Source organism: Scaptodrosophila lebanonensis, unplaced genomic scaffold (genome assembly GCF_003285725.1).
Source record: "Scaptodrosophila lebanonensis strain 11010-0011.00,11010-0021.00 unplaced genomic scaffold, SlebRS2 tig00001415-arrow-pilon, whole genome shotgun sequence".
Lineage (NCBI taxonomy): Eukaryota > Metazoa > Arthropoda > Insecta > Diptera > Drosophilidae > Scaptodrosophila > Scaptodrosophila lebanonensis.
This window is the reverse complement of record NW_022060742.1, coordinates 7,591,581-7,609,158: the sequence shown is the minus strand read 5'-3', so window position 1 is coordinate 7,609,158 and position 17,578 is coordinate 7,591,581. Positions and strand designations below refer to the sequence as shown.

Below are 17,578 nucleotides of genomic sequence, written 5' to 3'. Positions count from 1 at the left end.
AAGATCTAAAGATCGTTTAGAAAACAAAATTTCCTTTAAAACTAATAAACAACAATTGTTTTAGCGAGATATTGATTAATTGAAAAAGTGCCTTAAAGCAGTGGAAATATTCTTAAAAAATCTTCAAAAATAATACTCAGTTGTTGCGCTCAAAAACTCGTTTCTCAGCTGATATTGTTGTCCTACTTGTTGAAATGTCCTTGAATGTATATGCTACAAGCTATATTGTTTATGCCTCACCTAATTTTCTGATTATGAGATCGACAAAGGTAACATCGAGGGCAAAGCATTCTCTGCTTCATATACATATGTTTAATATGCAGAATAACACAGGTTAAGATTTCGTCATCAGACTTACTTATTCATGGTCTTGGGCTACAAACTGTATACATACATACATCATTGTTTCCTACTACTTCCTTATTATTTCTCTTCAGAAAGTACTAGTTTTTTTTATTATTCATTTTATTATATAGTTTGTACATTTCGTTCCCACATCGTTAGAAATAAACAATTTTTTCATACAATAATTATCAAATAATATTTCATAATCATGACGTTTCTATGACTGCTGGTATAGTGATCTGATGTGGTCGATCACGATATATTATCTGTGCCCGTCAGAAAGAAACATCGGCGCCAAGTTCTGACGCTTAAGGGAAGAGTATACAAATTTTGCCTGCACACCCTCTATGAAAAAAATCTTTGACAAAGTAAAATTTGTAATTCCTTTCTTAAGAATAAGTTTTCGTTATCAAATGAACACTTTAGGAATTTAATTAACAAAAATAATTCCCAAATGATATTATGTTCAGTATTTCGAGCATTGGCGGACTACAAATTATCCAAATAGTGTAGGTTATTCCTCAATTAGAAAGCTACATAGACTGTAACGTATAATTTGTATGTTTATTTTCAAGCTGGGTTTAAAATTCTTTGTTACCTGATAATGTAAGCGTGGTGCGATCAGACGTGAACGTAGAGTTACTCCGTTGGCCGGATTTGTGGGTTGCTGTTGAGCCAGCAACGGACTTCTAGTAGAGGTGACAACCATAGCCGGGCTTTATGCTTTTCACAATTTCTATATTTCAGTTTTATTTATCGCTTTGCTTTATTGTTTGATTGAGGGCTTTCACATATTTCGATTGCTGCACATTTCTTGTAGACAAGACAAAAGAAAATAATCTTTAAAATAAACACGAAATTACGCTCAGCTTGGATCACATATTTTGCATTTCTCCGAAATTTGTGATAATCACTTCACCGCCCATTTTGCACTCGCAGCGAATAACAAATTGTTGTTATAAACAATTATGGAGCATCTGGTTTTGAGTAATGTCCAGCATCATTTCACAAGTCAAGGGAACAACCAATACAACAACAAAAACAAGAAGTCGTCGCAACCGTTAACAGACACACAATAATATCCAAAAAGAACAAGAAGAGCCAACACATAAGCCTTTAAGAAAAGCCTTACAAAAATGTACAAAATACCGAAGAACAGGTTTTTTCTTTTTGTTCTTTTTACGCTTTGACAAATGTCGCTGGAAGATGCCCAGCAACAGAAACAGCAACAGCAACAACAACAGCAAGGCTTGAAAGTATCTGAAAGATACCATAAACCATGTGAAGTGGCTGCCGCCGCTTCTGCCGTTTTATTGACTCTACTCATGCATATTATGACACTAGAATCTTTTGCCTTGACTCTCTTTTTATGACCAATTCGAATTGTTTGCGGTGCACTGAGAAAAAAAAGCGTAACACGATTGAGGTTTTAGGTCTGATGCATTTCATTAAAAATTAGCTTTAGGCTGGTGCGATTCCCTGATTTCTACTATAAGAAGTTATTTAAAAATTCTTTCTTATCAAGAAGTTAATTTAATTTAAATAAATTAAAGAAATTGTATTAATAATACCAAAAATAAATACTAATAACATCAATAAAAATACTAATAAAACGTATCTACGAATCATACTAGTAATACTAAATATACTAACAATATTAATAATACTACTAAATTAATAAAAATGATAACAACAATACCAATAATACAAATAATAATCATACCAATACTTGTAAAAATAATACTGACAACCCTACTAAACAATAGCTAAGAAAATGTTAAGTCAGGAAACTTGTTGGCAATTTTCTCAGTGTATTTATTTGTAGATTTGCATAAACTGGGCGTCTTACAAGTTCAAAGCCCACATCGACAAATGCGCCTCAAGCTGCCCACGTGTTGCTGTTTTTGTTGTTGTCGCTGTTGTTGTCACTTCCGTTGGCCGTGTCTTAACTTGACTTTTAAAAAGTTGGCCGAATGCATTTGGTAAAAAGAGTTGTATGTCCATGTAGCTGGCTAAGTGAATTTCCGCTCGAAAGTTGGCCAACTTGGGCGTTGTTAACCGTTTTGTGTTTTGTGTGCTTTTGGGTTACACAAATGCAAGAAACGCGTTCGTACTCGCATTTTATTTATTTACTTTTAAAGTGCCTAGGCGTATGATTGATTTCTGAGCTTGAGTTCCATTATACATACATATACTCTTGTATGTACAGTGCACGTCAGTTGAATAGGTGCAGCACCTAATGCGAAATTCTGACCACATTAGAAAAACTTTTGAAAAAAAAAAACACCTCGCAATGCTGCGTGGGAGGGTTCTGTGTTTTCTCAGACTTGAGAAGGTATGGGGAGTTGTTTCCTATTATTTTACATGTGAATTGCATTTTCTCGAATCAAATATTGAGAACTAGAAAGCTATGTACATATATTTAAGTTGCTAACTCCCTCTTCCCTTTCTTTTGGGAAATGTTCGATGCAAAATAATGTCATCTAGACATAAATATTTATAAAATCCAGCAGACAACAAAGAGTTTCATTCATTCAAGAAAATTGGACCAAACAATTGGCTAGAATAGTTGGGCATTCCATTTCCAAATTATGTAAATAAATCTCCACACCAACTAAACTTGAAATGTTGATTATGATTTAGAGAATTGAATAAACGATGTTTTGTTAATGTATTGAGGGGCCCACAACAATTTCTCAATTACTATGACAGAATAGAACAGATTAATTTCCACAAGCTGATGATAAGTTAATAGCCGTTACCAAATTTAACAACTGAAGTTCCGAAGGCAGATCATAGCAAGATATATTAGGGTGTAATAGTAGGCTTTTCTGTTGTATTGTATTTATAATTCTTGTTGTTTTGCATGCCATTTTCCTTTAGACTTAGACAATTTTAAGAGCATTGTGGATACTTTTATCTTCATTACCCGATTTGTTGCTCTTAATCGACAGCATTGTTAATATTTCGACCACATTATCCATAATTGCAATCTTTAAAGCTTTTTCAGCACTGAGTTAGTATTTCCCTGAAATACTGGTTATAACTACATCATTTTGGTTGAGAGAATGGCCTATAATTTAATGCAGGATGGGAGTCCTACTACAAGTACAAGTATGTATAAATGCTGAACCTATTCGAGTGACGTGCAGCGTATCTGTATCTGTATCTGCAAGCCTACGCAACTTGGCAACTGCGGTCTAACTAACAGCTTGAATTTCCCAAACATTGTTGGCTCAGTTGGGGCTTTTTATTTTGTTGTTCATTGGGTATTGTGCGTAAATAAAAAACTGGTTTCCAATTGTGTCAGACTTCTACAATGTCCATAAATTTCTTTGCCTTTGCCATTTACATAATTCAAATAATTTATGTGCGTTCTACTTTGTTTCATGTTTCAACAAAATTTGCACTAATTTCATTTTAAATAGCATTATTATTTAAATTCCACTCTATTTCTTTACTGCTATTATTATCTATTCGATTAGCAACAAAACACATGGCCCAGAAAAGCAAAGCAAAATCGAAATATATAAAGTAAATGTATATAGAATTTTTAATCACAAATACGTTTTCTATGCACGTCACAAATATTACGACAAAGACGCTGCGAGTGCCCCTTTTCCACTTTTTTGTTTTGCTTTATCTTAAATTTGTTTCATTTAAATTTTTATTTTTGGTTTCTGCACAAAATTTATGACTGAATTTTTTACGTTTAAGTGAAATATTTTCCCGTGTTTTACGCACTTCCTTCGAGAACCCACCATGTGTGTTTTACGATTTCAACGCGAATTTATTGCATTCGCTTTGCACATTCTTTAAATTTCATTAACAAATACTATTGTTGTTTTTCTTATTATTTTTTTTTTAGCGAAAACGCGTTTTGTTTTCTTTTATTTTCTGATTACGGCCGCTGTCTTCGATAACTGAACTTTGGCGTTGAGTGCTCGACACAAGACTGAAACAATCGAGCAGGTTGGAACTGTCGCACGCTCTGCTGCTCTCAGTTTCGGGCGCAGCTGCGACGCCGGCGACAAAGTCGCAGTCGACGCCAGCACTTGCGTGGGCTGCGCACACGACTTGAATGAAGCAAACAAGAGAGCGCGAGTGCACGAGAGAAACAGAGAGTTAGAGAGAGAGGAGCGCGCTAGGAGGAGGAGGGGGAATGAAAAGAACGCACCCTCTCATTTTGTAAGAACATTTAATGAGTATTAACGAACTGTGATGCTTCTTCTTCTTCTATAATACACTGTACCTAAGGCATGCATGTCATAGAATATTTATTCTCGATCTGATGGATAAGATATAATACTATCTCAATGTCGTCTTAAAATAATACAGCAAGATATCGAATAGTTCGATAGATAAACAAACAAGGGCATCGATTAGGCATAAAATATGAAACCAAGAGGTATTTGGAAAAATAAATTGAAGAAAATGTAAATTATTTAAATAAAAACAAAAGTTAATTTAAAATTTCTTTGCAGCTCGTTCCCAGATAGGAAACAAATAAATAATACTTTGTTTGATTAAAAATATATACATATGCATGTTGTTAAAATTAATTTATTTAATTTAAAAAATTGACTAGATAATAATATAATGGGCCAAAAACCTATGTCTATCTTCATATACTTGTACATACATACGAACCATCAAAACACAGTGTTAAGTGTTAATAGACTGAATCTAGGATAATTTAATTATTTTGCATTGAAGTTAAAAATATTTAATTTTTTCCAGAATGTGGTGTAGAAAGGTATCGGAATTCGTCAAGACTGGCTCCATTCTCAATCTCTACTTTACGAAACTGCATTCTAACTTGTTCCCCACTCAAAAGTCTTGGAAATGTTAATCCGAAACGCCGAGAAAGTTCGAAGCATTCTCAAGCAAAACCTTCAATTAAAAGATTTCAGAGCTTTTATAGAGCATGCTGTGTGCGGTGCTTAGAAGATGGGATTGTTCAATATTCTTTATTTGCTCTCAGACATATTTATTTCTGCTCTGCAATTGTGTGAGGGGGATTTTTTGTATTCACTTGTTGGTGTTTCATTTTGAAATGCAATTATCTTGCTAAGCGCTACTGGGCTCCCCTTTTGTGGAGCTAGTTGTTTATGTTTCGATACATATGTGTGAAATATTCGGCAGATGTTTAAATTTAACTTGGCAAGGAATTTTGGGCATGGAGTACCTTCCACTTGATGACTTAGCCCCCTAGACTGTCTTGTTCGCCTTTGTATTGTCATTTGGAACTCTAAACCGCATATTTTGTGTGTAAGACAACAACGGGTCGGATGTCGGATGTGTTCAGACTAATAAACAATAGAATTTATGCTTTTTCTTTTTCATTTTTGCACAGCTTTTTTATTTACTTTATACAAATAAACAAAACTTGTTGTTGTTGACTTCAACCTGCTCGTCAATTAAATGAAATGGAACTCAACACGTGCGTAATTTTTCTTCTGTTTTCGTTATTTCTCGTTGTAGTCAATTTCGTTTTTTAATTGCCTCAAATTTGTTTATATTTGAAAATTGTTCGTTGCGCAGTTTGAAGAAGCGCAGAAAGTCTAAATGTTTCCAGGAAAACGCAAACTATGCGAAAAACACAACGAGCATACAACTAAATTGGAAATTGAAATCAAAAATTTAAATGTTGCCCCAATTTTCGCTCAAGTTGTAAAATACTATATACACTAAGAAAATGGTCCGAGAGTCCAATTGGGACAAGCTTTGCGAAGTGGCACTTCTAGGAAAATGTAGACAATAAATGGAAAAGATAATCAAATTAGTCTTCTAGAAGTCAGATTGGAAATGCATAATTTGACCCACATGTACCTATCGAAAAATGATTCTTCCAATCGAAAAAAGATGTTCTATGATGAAAATCTGATTTCGATCTTTTAATTCTGTAAATATATGAAATATTTCTGTGATTCTATATTGTAGATTCTATCTATAGTTAGAACGATATTTAATAAGGTAACAGATATATTATTTTAAATTATAATCTGAATTCAATTGGAATAAATTTGGAAGCATTTAAAAGCGCTTGTAGCAACCCTACTGTTCATTTTTCATTCAGACTTAGTTATGAAATATTTAACATTCAATAATAAAACGTTCATCTGAAAGAAATTTCGAACCATTTCTAAGCGTTAACCCCAAATAGTTATTAGCTTTTCAGTTTAAAAAATCGTTCGCTATTATTATGTTAGAACTAGTTTCGTACAATTCATACTCCAAAGGAGGGAAAAGGGGGCTTCAAAGTTTTATCATTCAGACTTCAAATTTGATTTGTGTATTCTAAATATATAATTAACATAAACTGCCTTCCCTAATTGCTCACAACAAATTTGTATAACATTAATTGTTTGTTTTTGCAAAACAAATTCCAATCCATCTTTTTGGTTATTTGTTGTCTTTTAATTTCCATATTTTTCAGTGCAAGCATCTGTATCTGTAAATGTTTTTATTTTTGTAGAAACCAAATGCCTGACGGTTGCGATTATTACAAGAACTACCTTGAACCGCACAATCCTACAATCACAGTCGCGCGTATCTATCCGATACATGGTTGGTGCAAAGTTGTTGAACCTGCCCCCCACTCAGCTGCCGGTGAATGCGTCGAAGGTCAATTGGTTTTGCATTTTTGGCATGCTGTTTGGTTGCTTTTAATTGAGCCATAGGAAGCATATTGTAAATTAAAATTAAACACTGGCTATTCGCAAATTATGAAAAACAAACAAAAACGCAGAGCGAGAGAAAATTGAAATGAATATGCACGTCAGTTTGTCAGTTTATCTATCAGTGAGTGGGCAGCTAATTTATCATCCCAGATATCGCTTAAGATGCTTTCGCTTTTGATGTGAAATTAGGGTCAGCGCAAATTAGTCAGAAATGTGTCAACGTGTCCGAATTCCACTTGCCTTCGACTGATTGGACCGTGTGGCCAATCAAAGCTTAAATTGGTAACTGATTCGATAATGTGGTTGAATCATCAGTTTAACCAGAAAAGAGCAAACGGCAACGTGTCTTCAATTAACTCAAAGCATTCGGCGCCCCTCAAGAAGTAGAAGAAATGTTTGCCATACATGTATCTTGTTTCTCACACTCCACATACACGTACAAGTATATGTACATAGTAGTAAGTTTGTATCTATGTGCGAATGACTTTCGCCTAAAGCGCGCCTCTGACTCATCCAGCCATATCGCGGATGTTCGCGAGCTTCACAGCCGGCCCGGCGGGTATCGAGTCGCAAATCACAACACAATACCCACAATGCAAGCCAGCCGGCGCACAGTGGGGCCTTAGGCCGAAACAGCTTGCGAAAATCAAAATTTTCATGAACGCTTTGGGAGTAATGAATAAACGTGTCTAATAGTTTTTTTTCCAAAGATTACGAAAATCTTACTCTCAAAAAAATCGGAATTATAGTTTAGGACATATGTGCACTCAAAGTCGACCCTTTTTTAAGCTCGCAACAATTAATTCAATTTGATGCAAATACTTCATATTTCAGGTATAATATTAGCTAAGTTATGAAACGAATCATTGATATTTTGATTTGTATTGCTATATGAATTAATTTTATGCATTATTTAATAAAAACTATGTCTTTCGTATTTGTAGTTATCTAGAAAACGTTATTTTTTAAACTACCTATTTTTAGGGTGTTTTTCAACTTTGATGGAAAATAAAAAAAAAAGTACCCAAAAGTACCTCGCCCATATTTTCAAAATATGTTCCCTAAATATTCTTTTACCTAACGCAATAAAACTTTCATCCGCCCGGATCCGCCGGTGTGCACCAGAGCAAAAAGAGTGCCGCAACTTCGGAAAAAAATCAGCGAAAAAGGCGCTGCCGCGGGTATAAGAAGAAGAATGCATTGCAGGTAGATTCGCAGTAACGGCTATTAGGAACATTGTATTTAGCATTATGGATACAAAAATATACCTAAGCGGTCCTATTTGATCCACATTTAATATTGTGCAACCAAAATTATGCATAACATTTATTACAGGTAGTGTAATTTACAATATCAGGTGAAGGTCTTGCAATCTTTTTGACCCTTTCATGAATTGTAATTTCTTTGCTTTAAAGCATTTGAACAGGCAAAAAGAGGTTTTAGTTTATTATCTTAGGTATGCGTTTAGAAATGGTATATATTGCCAATATTTTTGGTGCAGCGTAATAGTCGAATTTTGACTTAAAAAGCAATCAGTTGTGTCTAACTAGCAGTGAATAGTATTTTTCAATATAATTTACGTTTAAATACCTTAAAAGTGATTTTTCTTTAACATGGCTGTGCAAAATGCAACATTATTTGATCTATTTAGGAATTCCAATGATGAGAAGGAATTTGAAGAAGCTGTTCTGGAAGAGCTGTATGATGCTCTGGAAAGTGCAGATCAGCAAAAAATGTTGAGAAATAAGCTTAAATTAATTTATTCTAAAATCAAACAGAAATGGATAAGCGTAGGATATAGCAAGCAGAAATTTGATTTAAAATATGAAATCTGGCTATCAACGACTACGTACTTGGATACATCAATGGACGATGTACCCTCTACATCAACTGGACGAGCCAGAGGAAGACCAACGAAATCCATTGAAGAATGCTCGGATTTTACAAGAAAAAGAAAGCTTGTCGATGTCACAGAAGCCATAGCTACGGATCACTTGTCGGAGGCGCTATCCATGAAATACACCAAGGATCAGGAAAAAATAAAATCGCAAGTCACAAAAGCGGTTGCTGACGCAAGCCCAGTGCGACTTAAAAGGATCAAGGAAAGCATTCCTACTCCGCCAAACTTACTGCCAAAGCAGTTCAGTGCCGATGAGGCTTTGGCATTGTTTATGGATTTGGGATTGTCAAAGGAAAAATATTTAATATTGCGACATTCCCTAATTCGGCATAATGTTGATGTTCTTCCTGGGTACAAACAAATAGGATCGGCTAAGAAAGAGGCAGTACCTCAGCCCACAATAGTGACGGAACAGTCAGTGCAAGTAACACTTCATGACCAATTGGAGAAATGTCAGAGGAAGCCCAAGAGTCGAGGAACACGGACTATAAAAAATTCAGATATTTGAACACATGCAAGACGTCACGAATAAGGCAAAACGAGGATCTCTTCAATATGTTGTCAGCCTCTTCAGATCCACTGGTTTCATCCCTTAGACATGTGAGGTCTCACAAAGAATTAGTTAGTAATTATTCTTCGGACATGGTGAAATTATTAGATATTCCTTCGAATGTAGACGACTATTTTAAAGAAAACATATTAATGTAAATAATTGCAGCTGTCAGTACTTTATAATAAAAATTAATGTAATCATAAAATATTAACAAAATATTTTATTTTAATTTTTTTTTATGTAAAAAAAATTTTCAATATTTTTAAATTAATTTCAATTTTTAATTTGTTAAAAACTAAAAATATAACATAACTGAAAATAATTGTATCATTAAATGTTTTTTATTAGTTTGATTAGGCAAATATTGCACTGGCAACAAAATCCAACTTTGAGCACACATTGCGCAGCTCCTACAAATCACAGCACAATGCGCTATGACTTGTTTAGAAGCTTAAGAATTTTTCTTTCAAACAAAATTTGAATGACGAAAATTGCTTCAGCCGTTCAGAAGATATGATTTTTGCAACGAAAAAAGTCCGAAGGCCCCACTGTGCGGCGGAGCAGACAGCAGCGAAAGGTTTGCACGCTGAGTCATTTGTATCTAACAGATACACGTACACGTACGCACGAGCAGAAGAAGAAGCGAGGCCTCAAGCCCCCATATCTGGCTCCTCCTTCTACTCCTACTCCTACACCTCGCCCTTCTCCTCCTCTTAACCCGTCTTGTGTCACGCATGCGCCATCGGTATTTGTTCAGTTTTCACGCATAATTGATTTCGATGGCAATGAATGCTTTTTTCTCTCCCATTCAGACGCCAGCTTTATATGCAAAGCGTGCCCAACACGCTTTTCTTGATGCACTACTTATACCATAAGTATGCGCCCCCAGAAAAATGGGTCACTCATTAATGTTTTGTAATGGGCTTATCGCTCTTATCGCTCAAATGCTGTTCTCACGATTCACAAAACTCTTGTATGGCATACGCGAATTTTCGAACAATGCTTACCATTTACTGCTATAATTATTATTATTTATATGCGATATCAGTGGGTAATTCTATTAAATTGTTGTATTGTGCTGATAAGCGTTTGAAAGAACCAGCTCGAATTCCTTTGTGTTTTAGCATAAGCTGTTTTAATTGGGTGTATTTTATTGTTACGATTAGTGTGTGATGCATGAGCCTGATCAACACAAAAGGAACTTTTTGCAACACTAACGACTCGTGCCAGGCACTTTGCAACACTCACACAACAGCAATAATTTGTTTTTATAGCTCACATTGATCATACATTAATCAAACTCTTCAACACTAACAAAAAAAAAAAACAAATAAATAATGGCACTGAGTTGTTGAATTGAAGTCCTTTTGCGCATCAAGTTGATATTTTGAAAAATTATTAAAATTTGATTTGTGAACTTAAATATTATAGGAATATTAATTTATGAATTTTGTTTTATTTGCCAAAAAAATACAAAAAATTGTCCAAAGCTTGCATAATAGAAACAACCAATGTCTTTTGTAACTCAAATCTATTATTAAATATAGGAATATTAAAGCTTTCGATAATCATAAAGATTATGTAACACCAGAATATCACACAAAGATGAGCTCTCGCTCCGTTCTTGTATATGTATTGTAAACACAGTGAAGAACAATCTTCACATCTGCGAATGACAATGCATCTTTAAGCAAATTCCGATGCCCGATTCATCAAATACAGCTCTGGCTGGCAACTTGGCACTTGAGGAGGAGTGAATAAAAAAGTAAACATGTTACGATCACACTTCAAAAACTCCGCTTCTGAACAGTGTTATAATCGAGCGGTCTTATGACTCTGCATATCTAAGCGTACATCTCGATAGACGACTTGCATGGCTTCGAAGCAAAATCAAAAGTATATTAGAAACTTCAAATGAAGATTGTCTTACTATACAGTGGCCTATTGGCTCAGGCTCTTCGATAAAGTTGGAATATAAAGTCATTTTGCGCTATAACGCCAATCTGAAGTGTGGATCAGCAATGTGGATATTATTTAATGAGACCAATCTAAATTCCCGAGAAACATTACTGTACCTCAATAAACAACGATTACAAGAAAAATGTTTTGATTACTCCCAACATCAGATTAATATTTGGCCATAGTACTAAATTCAATACTACTTTTATATCTGATTGAAAGCTAGTATTTCAAAGTTCGATTAAAGATTTGTATTTACACTATTGATTTAAGATTGTTATTTTAATAATTATTTTCAAATATGTACTTAAAATGTAAATTTATAACTTTTAAAAATGTTATAAATTTTTGTTATTTTATTTTCAAACCACGTTTATTATCGTTATATCCACTAAGAAATATTGCTAAAACACACAGAAGTAAATTACATTTCTTATTGCATTACAAGTAAAGTTTCACATTTTATTTACCAAAAAAAAAAGAATGGATTTTGAATACAAATGAAACAAAGTTTTCAAAGTTTTCAACTTCAGCATAAATCAGCATGAATTAGTTACCATTTAGGTTACTTATAAAGTCTCCCTCAAATGTGATCCTAATTTTAAAAATTAAATAACTCAACTGCTGCAACTTTTCTTAAAAATTATATTTATTACTCTGATACGTTTTTTTAAATCATTTATTGTATATATAGTTTGTTGTTAACAAACCCCGTTTATTATTTAACATTCACTTAAAAAAATTGGTAAGAAAAGGTTTTAAATAAATTCGTATTTAAGTTAGCAAAATAATGAATGGCAACATCCATGCAAATGTATCAAAGTTTTTAAAGTGTTAAACTTCAACATAAATCAGCATGAATTAGTTACTATTTAACGTTCTAATAAGGTCTTCCTCAAATGTGAACCTAATTTGAAAAAGTATTTAACTCAACTGCTGCAACCTTTCTAAATGGTTTCTCTGTACTCCTATGCCTATAAGCATATCAAATATCTGAATATTTGAAGCTGACCTGCCTTCGGTCACACTTTAACGTTTTGTTACACTTTTGTTTTAAATCCACTATTGTTTGCTTCCGCATTTTTTCCACTTATAGCAGCTTTTTCAACCACGCCAGCTGGTTAGCCAGAATTTCACGCAACTAGACGCAACTGACAAAAAACAAACAAACAGTCGAACAAATGAACAAATGAAATGGCGACCAACTGAATCGCACCTTTCCGTGCAACTCACTGAGGTACGTACATACATACATGTTTGTTTGTCTGTATGTTTCTAAGCATTTATGTAGGTGTGTGTCATGTTAATGACATGACCCGAGCAAAACGAAAAAAATTGTCTATGGCCATGAACATGAACAGCGTCGCATTTCAAGTAATTGAAGCCGAGCTCGGATTGTTGTTAGTTTTGTCAGTGTGCTTCGATAAACAAAGACAGCGACAGGCTTATTGTTTTAACATTAATAAGAAACAACGAATGGCAAACGAAATCAAAATGACATAATTGTTATTGTTATGATTGTTGTTGCTATACTTGTTGTTGCCGTTGTTCGGCACATTAAAATGTCATAACAGCACGCTGAAAAGTTTTGTGAACAACGAGGGCAGTCTGTGGAGTTCCCCAAAATGTCGCAGCAAGCGAATCATTTTATCGATATGGAGCCCAGTCGTTTGTGAACATTTATATTTGCTGGAGGAGACTCGAACATAACCGCTTAGAGATTAAGATTTAATTTAATATAAATAGTTGCTGATAAAATGAACACTTTCTGGCAACATTGTTTATCATTAATAATCATGATAAAAAATACACCCCTGTAATCAAAAGGCTGAATGACGGCTCGTCAAACACTCTCTTCCCTTTTAGCCACTGAAGCAAAGATATGAATAAACAAACGAAATTTAAATGTGTGCTTATTAGTTAATCATACTTGTAAGTTAATCATTCAATAAATTGACACAGCATTTCCAAAATAACACAGAAAATTTGGAAATAAACTTACAGGTCTGGGAACAATATTATTTAAGCTTTCCTTTTATGTGAAAATAAAGCACTTTAACAAAGAAACTTCTTTTATTGTTCAATGGTTCCCAATCATAAAACCCAAATCAATACATTCTCCTGCTAATTGTTTATGGCCGTCAAATAAGCGTCTACACATCAGCAAGGAAGCCATTGCATGGCGTATCCTAGCTGTGTCGAAGATAAGGACCAATATTGTCCACAAAAGAATAGGAGAGCTTAAGTTCTACATCTATAAATCCTTTTAGGGTTTCGGCAAACAATATTGGAAAACAATTTCTTCGTCTCACTGCTCCCACAATCTTATATCGATAAATAATAATAAGCATGAATGATGGTTTAATAAATTCTGAATTTTTATCATCAAATGGAGTGTGCTCTTATACACATATATCTAAAGGTAAAGCAAATATTTACTGATCTTAGTTATGCTAGTATTTAAAAAAACTCGTTCAAGAATTTAATTATAAATAGGTCTGGTCAAAACTCGCTTTACGCACAATAATTTTTCTGTTTTCTGCTGCCCGCCTTGCCATTATTCTGACATTGCGTGTTCAATACTCTAAAGCAGTTTAGTTGGAATTATCTAAGAGCGTATATATTTATTTAATACTTTTAAATGCAAGTTTGATGTTTATCATTAGTAAATTCTACAAATTCTCAATTCAAATATTTTAATTATTCAATTAGTTGGCCTAATATATATTAACTAACACACAATGTATAGCAAACATTTATAATTGTACTGATTATCAATGAATACTCAACAAGTGCAATTAAGTCCCATTGTGCGCACTTGTGAACCCGCCCTCGCATCATAATTTTGAAAACGCAGCTACGAAGCAACGCGGCTTACCCAATAACGTACTAATCGTGCATTCCTAGGAAGTGACAACTAGTTAAGCGCCTATAATTCATTCGATTTGCTCGTTGGGTCTCCCAAGTTAAAATTCTTTGGCTACTCACCTTGGCAGTGGGCAGCTGAGCATTAAACTTCATGGCTGGCACTGTGGCTTCTGTTGTTGCTGTAGTTGTTGTATCTGTTGGATTGTTTGTAAGCTGTTGGTATGTTTGCTCAATCGTTGAAATAGTTGTTGTTGGGGTTTTGGTCGTCGATTTTTTATCTTTCGAGACGCAATTCGTTAAAGATAAACGACGGGCGCTGCCGAAGTGAAAAATGCCAGTGCCGTGTAAGCTAACACCTGATTTTTTTCTATTTGATTTATTGTTGTTACAAATGCTACCGCTATCGCCCCTTTGTTGCTGTTGCTGTTGTTGTGAAGTCAACTCTTCCACTTTATCGGTTATATGCAATGTTGTTGTCTTTTTACACCACAAACTGCTCAAACGATTGCCCATGCTACTGGTTACTGGTTATGAGGTTTCACATAACTATTGTACAAAACATTTAGCTGCTTTGCATAAAATGTGAACAATTAATTACCGACGACAAATCAACAGCAATCTATTCATAAATATACTATAAATATGAATATGAATACTCGAATACGAATCATCGACAACTATCAGCGACGAATAACGAACCGGCGCGCATCTCAATTCACCAAATACTGAAAATGGAATTCTTTCGAAAACCACAAAACGCCGCACAGAACACAACAAATACAAATACAGTTGTCAGTAATAAGTAGCTTTCGTATACTAATGGGTGTATGGGTGTGCGTGTGTGTGTGTGTTTAGTTCGCTCTCCCCATGTGCATGTGTGTGTGTGTGTGCTTTTTAATGCCCAAACCTCGGCGTCATCAACGCCACCAGCAAGAACGGCAGCCAAAGCAGTGTGTTTGTATTTGTTTTGGTTTTTGTTTTTTTTTTTTTGCTGGTAACAACAACAATACGAACGCGTTTACTTCCCTTGAAGTATTTCGGGTATATGTCTGTTTGTATGTATGTATGTATGTACTAATCGATTTTGTTTTTTCTTGACTAACACGACTAAAAGTGCAAAAATGAAGAAAACGAAGAACATACACCACGCACGCCACAAAACTTATAAACAAAAAGTTCAAAATATGCGGCCAATTATTTTGGCCAAATGCAGCAACAACAATATATTGGAGAATCTTCAGTGACAACGATACAACAGATCACGTTCTCTCGTTTCATAAATCGGGTAGAAACGACTTTTGAATCCCCTGCCTTTCCACTGAAATAGGCATTGTTGTTCAGAATATCAGCAGGAATTAATTTATTTTATACAAGTATATATAAAATGTTAAAATATATTTTAATAAGTGAATGTATCGACAGGACTATTGTTGATTTACTAAATTAATAAAACTCAAAAATACCAGATTTGCTTTAGATATCTTTGTAAACATAATACACCTAACTCTGTTCTTAAACGGCATTTTTTTACACGGTTTTAATTTAACACGGTTTGAAAATTAAAAGTATTAGGAATGTACTTTATTCCTTTTAGCTCGATTCAAAATAACATATGATCAATGTATTTTTTTAAACGGTTTTTTTACACGACGTTTTCTGGAACTAATCTACCGTGTAAAAACAGAATTACTACTAAGAGCGAATCGGTGCTATGACAACTATATAAAAAAATGACTCTTTATATGGTTTTTAAAAAGCTGACTCTGCCTACAGATAAGAAAAGTCTTCATACCAAGTTTGGGGTTTCTAGCTACATATGTATTATTAAAAGTTAAAAAGTTATCTGTGTTCATACTGACGGACATATAAGTATCGACTCGCTTCGTCATGTCGATCTTATATGTACGTTCAACATGGGTTCTACCTTGACTTCTCTTGCCTGCTATATATATTTGGCGCTTACATTTTATAGCTTTCTACTTCCAGTAATTGCCAGTTGAGGTGATTAATGCCACATTGGGGAAATAAGCAGCAAAAATATTGTCCTAATATTATACTATATACTTAGTACAATATCTTTGTAACTTGTGGTAATTATTCTTTATCGTTAGCTTGGCTGATATTTGGGCGATAGATTGTAAATCTTTTTATAAGTATTCTTTCATTTTAATCAACATTTTATATAATCTTATCGGCAAACATTATGGCGCGTTTGAAACTGATAGGCCTTTAAGGATTATCCTATTTTTATAGCTTGGAAGACAATTCGTTTATATAGCTTAAGGCCTTAACTAATATGTACAATTTTGGATTACAGCTTTGACCAGTCTTTTGTTTTTTGATTAGCACTTAAATTGAGTGTTATTTAATCTTTGAATTCCTGTTATATTTATTTAAAAAATAATTTATGTTAAACTAAACGGCTTAGTAACTTAGCATATTTTTTTTTAATTCAATTTGTTCAGTAAGATTTATACCTTGGCTTTAATATATGCATAGTGTTTAATTTCCCTAAAAATTCCTTATAAAAATTGTGATTTAGTCGTAAATATATATGTATATTTCAGTGAGAAGAAAATAATTGAATAGCTTAATTGAATAATTCAATACTTGTATATCAGAAAAAAAATAAGTTTGTGTTGGCTAGGAACTTGGGAAGTCATATCATGTTGATTAATATATATTAATATTTATGGAGTAAGATGTGCTTCCTTTCTAATAGTACTACATTCATTCGGGTCAGGGTATAATAAAATAAACGGAACTAAAAAAATGTCATTCTGAAGCTTTAACAAATCTTTACTTCCTTTATTACGTAATTCGCATTGAAGAGATGGCTGGATATCTATATATCTAGACTGATAAAAAACTGAACTGACAAAAATTAATAACTAATTGCTTAAGAAAATCATACCCCGTTTCCAAATTGGAGCAAATTAAGTGAAATCAAAAATAGTAAATGTTGTTAGTCTGCCACTAGCAGCTGCTCTTGCCACTCTTTAGAGCCAATAACTCATTCTTATTCGGAACAGACTAAATATATAGTATAGAAAAATGAACAATAAAACTCAACTGACAACTTTTGCATTTCATCATCATGGCGCAAACATAGAGGTATCTATTCTCTGAGTCATGATTCATACATATCTGATCATTTACACATATCTGCTAAACAAAAACAAAACAAAACTCAAGAAGGTGTTCATAATTACATGGAATTCGCAGATCAGTTCTCAGATATCAAAAGCTGACCTACAGCTCGTTAGATGT

General features: G+C 33.9%; 1 protein-coding gene across 1 annotated transcript in view; it reads right to left on the bottom strand.

Moving 5' to 3' along the window:
- Nucleotides 1–1,069, bottom strand: part of LOC115632475 (sterile alpha and TIR motif-containing protein 1) — a 45,611-nt gene extending 44,542 nt beyond the window's left edge. Inside the window, exon 1 of the mRNA XM_030529647.1 lies at nt 944–1,069. Within this exon, the coding sequence (XP_030385507.1) occupies nt 944–1,054 (111 nt within the window). The 5' untranslated portion in view covers nt 1,055–1,069. The remainder of the gene's footprint in view (nt 1–943) is intronic.
- Between the last annotated feature and the right edge of the window lie 16,509 nt (nt 1,070–17,578).